The sequence below is a fragment of the Lactuca serriola genome, chromosome 1, assembly GCF_051521515.1.
Source record: "Lactuca serriola cultivar US96UC23 chromosome 1, Lser_US96UC23_V15, whole genome shotgun sequence".
Lineage (NCBI taxonomy): Eukaryota > Viridiplantae > Streptophyta > Magnoliopsida > Asterales > Asteraceae > Lactuca > Lactuca serriola.
The window spans coordinates 109,410,938-109,420,727 of NC_136408.1; the positions used below are offsets into that span (position 1 = coordinate 109,410,938).

The window sequence follows — 9,790 nt, forward strand, 5'->3', positions numbered from 1 at the left end:
TTATGTGTTGGTTGTGAGATTTATCTGGATGATATGTTATGTGTATAGTAGGGATTAGTTTCCCTAACAGTGGTCCTTAGGACCCAAGGGTAGGTCAGTACCCGGATATGCCTGACTGTATGTTTATATATGTTGATCATATGCTAGTGGTAGGGAGAGGAATGGTCCCCAGTTACCGGGTGAAAGATACCGATGACGGATACCGGTTGAAAGATACCGATGTTGAGTATCGGTTGAAAGATACCGATGTTGAGTACCGGTTGAAAGATACCGATGATGGTTACCGGTTGAAAGATACCGATGAAGGTTACCGGTTGAAAGATACCGATGAAGGTTATCGGCTGAAAGATACCGATGATATTTTATGGTATGTGGTATGATGGGGGAACTCACCTAGCTTTGTGCTTACAATTTTGGTTTTGGTTTCAGGTACCTCTTCGTCGAAGGGGAAGGAGCCGACGGTGTAGCATCGCATCACATACACACTCATGGTTTTCTCAAGGAGTTTTTGGGACTGTACTCTGATTTTTATTACTTTTGACATTATGGTTTTGGACACAACAATATGATTTTTTGACGTGTTGTTTATTTGACAATATTTTGGTAAAAATGTTCATGGAATTGTTACCTTAAAAATGAAATTTTTGGGCTTGAATTTTGGGATGTTACACTGAATCACCGATATCTCTACCGGTGGTGCTCAACAAAACCCCTAAAATGTATTTCAATCGTCTGTGCCTCCAGCTTCGCTTTCAATTGCATATGAGTTCAGGTATTTGAGGTTTTACAGCAAAGCTGTAACATCCCGACTCCCAGGTATAAATTTTAAAGCTTTTAGATTCATATTTTTGGACCTACTCGACGAATTGGATGCCTCAACTCGTCATGTAGAAACTTATCAGGATGTGTGGATTATGAATCCTACTCAATGAGTTGGAGGAACCAACTCGACGAGTTGAGACTGTGCATGAAAACCGTAATTCATAGGGTTTGCACCCTATTTAAAGGACCTTAAGTCCTCCCTGCAGCCATCCTTACCACTTTCACGTCCAAAAGAAAACCCTAATCGAGCTAACCTCCTATTTTGAGTGTGTGTGAGGCTAAAGAGTGTGTGTTTGGTGCATTTCTTGAAGAGACTTGAAGATTGAGAAGCTTGGAATGATAAGGAGCTTGTAAATCCAGCATGTACTTCATTTTGGCATTCATTTGAAGGTAAAAAGTCATTACCTTAATCATTTACTTGTTAGATCTACCCATTAAAGAGTTTAGGGTCATTTCTAACTTATTCTTCAGGCATTTTTGGTATTGAGCACATTTTGAAGTGAGGAGTTCAGATCTAGACTCCTTTAGGCCGCATAAACATAGAGTTCTCTGCTTTATCTAGTCTTGGCCTTTCTTCATGCCCTAAACCTCTTCCTAAGACTAGTTATGGGTGTTTTAGCCTCTTGAGGCCTTTCATGCACATAAAGTTGGTAATTTTACGTGGTAACTAGACCTTAGGAGGCTAGATCTATAGTTTGGAGTCTTGGTTTCAATTAAAATAGTCTAAATGAGAAAAGGGCTGAAGGAACTCGACGAGTTGGATAGGGTTTACCCGCCTACTGGAGTCTGAGTGAACTCGACGAGTGGATGAGATGAATCGGCGAGTTGATTAGGGTTTTCCCAATATTTTATACACTTCATAGACTCGATGAGTTATTTGGCAACTCGTTGAGTTGACTTGAGTTTTCACGGGTTTCCGAGTTCTGAAGGAACTCGACATGTTAGTTGCTGCACTCGACGAGTTGGGTCAACATGGATTGTTGAACTTGACCGTTGACTTTGAATTTGACTAAGGGTTAACCAACTTTGACTTTTGAGGGGATTTTAGTAATTTGAGATTTTAATGGAAACCATTATATGGTGGTTACAGGCAACTGAGCTGGAGCTGAGAGTTGGGGGTTTGATCTTCTTGATTCTGCACTACTTATAAGGTGAGTTGTCCGCACTATACTAACAGGGTCGAAGGCACCAATGTCGACCCTTTTTGGATTGTTATCCTGGTTATCACATGACGATATTCTTAGTGATCTGTTAGATCTGTATCATGGTATATAGGATGATGCTATGTTAGTGACTTGTTAGGTCGGTATCCTTGTATGTAGGATGACGTTATGATTAGTGATCTTTTAGATCGGTCTGACTATTTATACATGCTAGCATTGGTTATCTATGTGTTGATTGTATGTGTGGGGGTGGGTTGAGGCGGATCTGCTTTGTGCTGAAGGCCAACATACCTAGGGCAGCCCGAATAGACTGGAGGTCGATTAGGGGCGTACTAGTCAGGCCGAAGGCTCGGAGAGCGGCCCAGATGAGCTGAACGCCCTGTAGGGCTAGATAGACTGAAGGCTGGGTGCGGGCTGCACTGCTGGTAGCCGGTGTGCGGTCGAATCTTTATTCATTTTGCTTCATGATTGGGTGTTAGGAGTAGAAGAAAGTAGGTACGTTTTAAATATGTTACCATTTTTTCCTGTTTTATTTCATTTATTTTTGGAAGTAAATGAGTTCTTTATTTTATTTCCTCAATATATGTGAACTTTGTGATCAGGTACGCGAAGTATTTGGGGAGATTTTTGATAGCTAACAACTTAAAATGTACTATTTCTAAGTCTGGTAAGGTTGACCTTCTCAGCCATCGGTAACGTCGATTCTCTGAGCAATATTCTAAAATTAGTCAAAAGATTTCAACATTGAACCGCCTCTTTCAATCTTAATTGATGATTTCTACGGGATGAGAAGATCAAGAAAGGGATAACGATAGAGGGGTTTTCTCAAGAAATTTGTATTCTGCTCTCTGATTTGACATTGCCTTCTCAATTTGACAGACATTTCATTTCAATTTGAGTAGTTGAATCGTGTGTATCACTACTGGAACAAATGAATCTTCACGAGAAAGAGCTTAGGCATAAGAAAGGTTTGTATTTCAGCTTCTTTGTTCTACAAATCTTCTTCAACATTTATGTTTCCTTTCCCTTTTCATAAATTTCTAATTGCTGATTGTTTGTGGTGTTATTTGAAAAAGGTGGTGTATAGAATTGTCAACCTCCCAAAACGAGTCTAAATCTCAACTTGAAAGGTAACCCAAATAGATTTCACCTCTATTTATTGTTGTGGGTTTACTTTAAGGCAAAACGTGACTATGTTTGTACGTAAAAGCTAGATTGGACTACTTATTTGGATGAAAACTAAAATTGTTAAGCTACAGAGTGTTTGATTTTCATATTTCACGAGCCTTTATATTAGATATACAGATAGAATAGAAAAATGTTCAGAAAACAATCCAGAAAAGACAAGGGTTCTCAGTTGTTTTGTGTATTGCCTTTAAGGTGTTTGTCAAAATGCCTACTTTATTGTACTATTTTTTTTAAGATAAAAGTTATTTATAAACAACAAAAACCAACAAGGGTATTATACTATTTTACAATCTATGAATTAAAACTTTTAAATCTACAATCAGATATATAGGTTATCAAATGCATAGACCAAATTAAAGATATGATGTAGGGTGTTCGTGGCTGCCATATAAAGGATTAAAACCACCCCTAAGTTTAAATGAATTACCAAAAAACCCCTAATTTTTTTTACCAAACTGGTTCTTTTTCGTTATTTTTAGTTCTTTTCCAGTTCTTTTGGTTGCAAATCAAATTACCCATAATTTTTGGTATTTCTTTTCCGGTTCTTTTGTTTGCTATCGTTGTCTTCCGACGATTGCTGGTGCTTCCTTCTGGCCCGCCAATTGTTCCTTGGCATTTGCCTTTCATCAGTGTTAGATTGCTTTCGTTCATTCCTTGTTGACCCAATCAAATGAAATCTCAGGCATAAAAAGCCCTAATTTCGTTTAAAATTTGATGAATTAAGAAAAATAACTCCTACTGCAAGAATCATTTTATAAATTAGTCCCAAACATTTTTAACATAATTAGTCAAATTCCCAAACTTAAATTCCATTTAGACCATTTTAGCCCCTTTGTTAGTTTATTTTAACCAAAGAAGAGCAAAGAACCAATATCTTCGCTACTGAGAAAACCATAGTTCCCAATCGATCATTCAATAGTCTCTAAGCTTGTCTCTCTATCATTTGAAATTGGTTGGATTTCAATTCTCTCTCTATCATTTGAAATCGGTAGGATTTCAGTTCTCTTTCTAAAATATGGAAATCTATAGGATTTCTGGAAACATTCACTCTCTATAATTTGGAACCTTACCATGAGAGGATTGGAGGAAACTTCTTACACCTCCCGGTTTAACGACCTCGCAAACCGTTGCTCGGATAGGGTGAACCCGAAATACAAACAAACTGAAAGGTACATCTGAGGATTAGATTCACCGTTTTAAAGTCTAGTTTCTTCATCCATACCCACTATCTTTGATAGTGATAAGAAATTGACATATTAATTAATTGAGATGTATACCCTTCAGGGTACCATGACACCACAACCTAAAGACAACCAGACTAGGAGTACAAAAGGGAACTTCCATGGCAAGTCAAAAGAGAACTTCAAACATCGTTGTGTACGCCGCAATCACAAAGACTTCCAATCCATCAAAACCATACTCTAGGACTTTAACTCACTATACCAAGTGCAATTTCCACCATCTCGGAGATTACATGGTCTTTACATTTGTAACTAAAGAGGTCATACCTCTATATTTTGCAGAAAGGTCTCGAACAACACAACCTCAACCTCCACTGTAGGAAGAAGCCGAAATTGATTCGAATGCAATCAACCAGCGCATTTTAAGGGGGACTGACCGAAACTGAAGAATTAGGGTGGGAAAGGAAGAGCATTCGTGATAGGTGTTGTAGATGCTCTCCAGGAACCAACTGTGATGACTGGTATGCTTCCTATCAACACTATTAATGCTTCCGTAATATTTGATACTAGTACCGATAGAAGCTTTATTTCCCATATGTTTTGAAGCATGATTAACAATAAATCATGCAAACTTAACAAATCTTACAAAGTAGAAGTAGCAAAAAACCAGTTCGAAAGCAGCTTAGAAGTACTCACTAGTTGTCTTCTCACCCTAAATAACCATGTCTTTCCCGTCAACCTAATACCTATGACCATTGGAAGTTTGGATGTGATCGTCGAAATTGAATGGTTGTCACTTCATCGAGTAGAAATTTAATGTTATAAAAAAGCCATGCGACTACCTTTACCCAACAATGAAACTCTGAAGATTTACGGAGATACATCATGAAAGAATCTACGAATCATCTCTTGCATGAAGGCAAGAAGGTGTTTGCAGAAGAGATGCTTCACTTTCTTGGCCTGCATGGTAGATATTCAAGAAAAGGGTAAGGAATTAAATATATTCCATAAGTGTGTGATTACCCGAATGTATTTCCAGAGGATCTACTTGGAATGTCTGCAACTAAAAAGTTCGAATTCCAAATCAACCTAATCTCGAGCAGAACACTAGTGGCGAGATCTGCTTATGGTCTGGCTCTATCAGAAATGCAAGAACAATCTAGTTAACTTAAAGAGCTTCTTGGCAAAGGCTTTATCCGGCTAAGCTTCTCTCTATGGGGAGCTCCGATATTGTTTTTCAAAAAGAATGATGGATCGTTTAGGATATGCACCGACTATCAAAAGTTGAAAAAAATCGCAATCAAAAAGTGATATCCACTCCCGATGATCGATGACCTATTTGACCAGCTACATGGACTTTGTTACACTTCAAAGATCAGTCTAAGATCCGGCTATCATCAGCTCAAAGTTCAAGAAGTACACATTCTAAAGAAGACATTCAAGACTCGATACGGTTACTACGAGTTTCCGGTCATGAAATTCGGACAAACCACCAATGCCAACTGAAGTATTCCGATTCCTAAGGCTTACTGGTTATTATTGGAGATTCATCGAGAACTTCTCTGAAATCTAGAATGACAAAAATTTCTATTGGGGATACCTCCAAGAGTCTGCCTTCCAGAAATTGAAAACAACAGTTCATTAGTGCACAAAATGTGTCTCTTCCAGAGGGAGCAAAAGAGTGCATAGCATTCTGCGACGCCTAACACCAAGGGTCAGGATGTGTTCTAATGCAAAGGAATAAGATCATTTCATACACATATCGACAACTTAAACCAAACGAGACCAACTACACTACCCTTGACTTAGAAGTTGGGACCCATAGTGTTTGCCTTAAAGATTTGGAGACACTACCTATACGGAAAAAAATGTGTCGTGTTCACCAACCATAAATCCTCCAACACATCCTAGACTAGAAGGAGCTCAATATGAGACAACGAAAGTGTGTCGAATCGCTAAATAATCACGAATATGAAAATTGTATTCATCCTGCTAAAGCAAATATTGTAGTAGACGCTTTTAACATGAAAGAACAAGAAAATCCACTTTGTGTAAAGGCTCTAACGCTAACTATCTACTCCAATCTCACCACCCAAATTCGAGATTCTCAACTAGAAGCGCTCAAACCCAAGAATACCATAGAGGAAAACCTGTGCGGTAGGGACTAATAGTTTGACCTTAAGGAAGATGGAACACGATACTTCATGAACGAAATTTGGATCACAAAGTTTGGTGAAGCCGGGAGTCTAGTCTTAAATGAAGCTCATAAATTGAGCTATTTGGTACATCCCGAATCATATAAGATGTATCTCAATCTCATGAAGTTTTACTGGTGGCCCAAAATGAGGGCAGAGATTGCCATCCATGTCATTAAATGTTTGACTTGTTCCAAAGTCAAAGTATAGTACCAAAAGCCATTAGGACAACTACAACAATCGTCAATCCCGAAATGGAAATGGGAGCAAATAACCATGGACATCGTAACAAAGTTTCCAAGAAGTTCAAGTGGTTAAGATACCCTTTGGGTATTACTAGACTGTTTGACCAAGTCCGCCCATTTCCTAGTGTTGGGTCGTGTTTTGTATTAAGTGTTGCGTCTATTGGGCTCGTTAGCTAGTCCGTTTTTGTATCTCCGGTATGGGCCTGTCCATCCGTGAGTATAGTAGGGTTTATTATAAATATAGGTGCTTGCATGCATCTTAGGTTAACAATAGTAACGATAGATCAGAGCATTATTCAGAAGTTTTAATCATCGTTCTTGTAACCCTAAATCCTCTATAGCGGAAGTTCTTAGTCGAGCTCTGCTGAGGATTGTTTGAATTAATCATTCAACACATTGTGATTCAATCTTGTCTTGTTTATTGTTTTATGTTCTCCACACTACCTATTACAAAGATCTAATCGATCTTCAAGTTTATTTAATAACTTATCAATTGGTATCAGAGCAGGAGGCAGTGTAATTCATACACTTCTTTTCTGTGAGAAAGGTTGCAATTAGGGTTATTCCGCATTTACTGATATTTATTGAGCCGTCATCCCATAATTGACGTAACTCAACATTTATTTGTGTTGCCCTAATTTAATATATTACAAGTCTGATCTTTTAAACAGGTTATTCGATTAAGCATGGACGAGTCACAATCCAATCCCATCAACATCTCAAACAGCATTGGATCAACGACAAAGATTCTCATCCTTTACACCCAGGATTACGAGGTCTGGGCACATCACTTTGAAGATTATGTCATCAGATCTGAGGACAATGGATATCTCATCTGGGAAGCAATCGTATCCGGACCATTCGCTCATTCAGCAACTTCAAGAATTATTAAAACTCAGAAGGAGTATAATGATCTTTTGAAAGACGTTAAAGATATTGCTCAAGACAAAAAAGATAAATTTCAGTGCAATATTAAAGCATTGAGAGTAATCAGATTCGCTCTTCAATCTGACACTTTCAGGCTAGTGAGTTCATGTAGCACTACCAAAGAAATATGGGATAGGCTGCGAGTGTTATATTCTACAGACGAAGATCTCTAGCATTCCATTCAAACCTTGCTTTTGTCCGAATTTGGTGAATTCAAGCAGAGTCCTGCAGAAACTGTAACTCAGACGTTCGATCGCTTCAATCATCTTCTTAGTAAGATGATTAAACATGATATTGAAAGGAAGTTGATTGAACAAAAGGTTACATTTTTAAACGGTCTCAGATCTGAGTGGAGAGCGGTTGTGTCCACTGTTAAAGCGCATGAGCAATTCAAATCTTACTCTTTGGCGAAACTGGTAGGGATTTTGAAATCTCAAGAAAAGATTGTGTTATAAGAGAAAAATGTGGTTTTAAGCTTGGGATCATTGGCCCTTTTGTCCAAAAGCAAAGCTGTGATGGAAGATGAAGACCTCAACCTAGAGGATTATGACCTTACCTCTGAAGACTATGCAATGACGGTCTCAAACCCAAAGAGGTTCATCAAGAAAAGGTTCCCTACAAATAAGAACCGAAATTGGCAGGGAAGTTACAGTTCTGAAAATGTTAGGGAAGAACCGAAAGCAGAAGAACCAAAGAAGGAACCGAAAGTTGAAGGAGATTCGGGTGTGAGCTGCTATTATTGTGGAGGAAAGAACCACTATGCCAAAGATTGTGTTTTCAAGAAAATGGCAGAAAAGGATGAGGAAAAAGATGAAGAAACTGTGCTGTTGAAAAAGCTGGAAGAGATTAAAAGAAAGAAATCCACCGCTAACCCCTCTATGAATGCTTTAATTGTGCAAGGTTTGGTAGCGGATGATGAGTTCGGTGGCGTGGAGGTCTGGTCAACCGATTCTGAGGACGATGAAGTCAGGAAGCCATCTCATGGAAAGGCCTATGTTGCAAAAGGTGAAGGGAGTGGTGGAAAGTGTTTAATGGTGTCAGACGTGTCTCAGATGAGGGGATACAACACAGATGGTGGGAATGAAGACACAAAGGAGCGAGAGGACTTGTGCTTCACAGCAAAACCTCTCAGCGTGCAGTTTAACGAGCTTGATGAATTAATCAAGAAGGTACAATCTGTTTTTGTTTCATTCAAAGTCCCACAAAGTTCATATGAAAAGGAATTAAAAAATGTTAATTTAAGAATCTATCATCTAGACAGCAGTTTAACTCAAACACGAGTCACCAATTCTAACCTAACTGACCAAATAAGCAGGGTATCTTCAAAGAGTGAGGAACGAAGGATGTGGATCGAGCTAAAGGAGTCGGAGTTAATCAAATCCAAGGATGAAAACATGTATTTACAAAGAGACAATTTAAAACTTTTAAAACAGAGAAATGTCTGTTGTTTAATTGCTAAGCGTCTTTACACTAATATCACTCAACTTCATTTAAACTGTGAAATAGGGCAGAAAATTCATCGCATGATTTTGCCCTTCCTTGAGTTTAAGGAGGATGAAATTGACGCTGAAGCATATAATTGTGAAAGTGTTGTTTCGTCTGAGGATGTTAATCCGACATATATGTATGGTCTAGACAAAATCGAATCTTTCATAAAGTCCAAGGACCATAAAGACATGCTGAAAAATCTTTTGGATGAAAATGATAAACTAAAACTAAGAACCGAAACCATACAAAAGTTTGACTCATTGAATGCCAACTTGAGCTTAGAAAATAAAATTGATGTTGAAAATGCATCTGAGCTCAATGAGGACGATGATATGAGTGAAATTTCTGTTGAAGACACAGTTGGCTGTTCAGAGTTTGTCAAGAGCGAACCCGAAAACCACAAAAATCTTATTTCAGAAAATTCTATGGAGTTTGCTCGTCTGTCCCAACAAAAGTCCCCGATCCTTGAAGAAAACGCTGTTGTATACCAAAAAGTGAGAACAACTCCAAATCAGGTGTATAAAGTCACAGGCGTAACAGAACATCAGACAGCCGAACTCACAGCTATTGTAAACGAAGAT

At 38.4% G+C, this 9,790-nt stretch overlaps 1 protein-coding gene across 1 annotated transcript; it reads left to right on the forward strand.

Annotated features, from left to right (window-relative positions):
• The first annotated feature begins 2,571 nt into the window (after positions 1-2,571).
• LOC145097210 (uncharacterized) lies at positions 2,572-9,461 on the forward strand. The gene is made up of 4 exons (XM_079034736.1): positions 2,572-2,953; positions 3,062-3,115; positions 7,466-8,890; positions 9,037-9,461. The coding sequence occupies exons 3-4, from the start codon at positions 8,237-8,239 to the stop codon at positions 9,052-9,054; spliced, it is 672 nt and encodes a 223-aa protein (XP_078890862.1). The 5' UTR covers positions 2,572-2,953; positions 3,062-3,115; positions 7,466-8,236; the 3' UTR covers positions 9,055-9,461.
• The last annotated feature ends 329 nt before the right edge of the window (positions 9,462-9,790 follow it).

What these genes read in the sequence shown, in the direction of transcription:
- LOC145097210 (XM_079034736.1), top strand. Translation starts at nt 8,237, where the DNA reads ATGGAAGATGAAGACCTCAACCTAGAGGATTATGACCTTACCTCTGAA.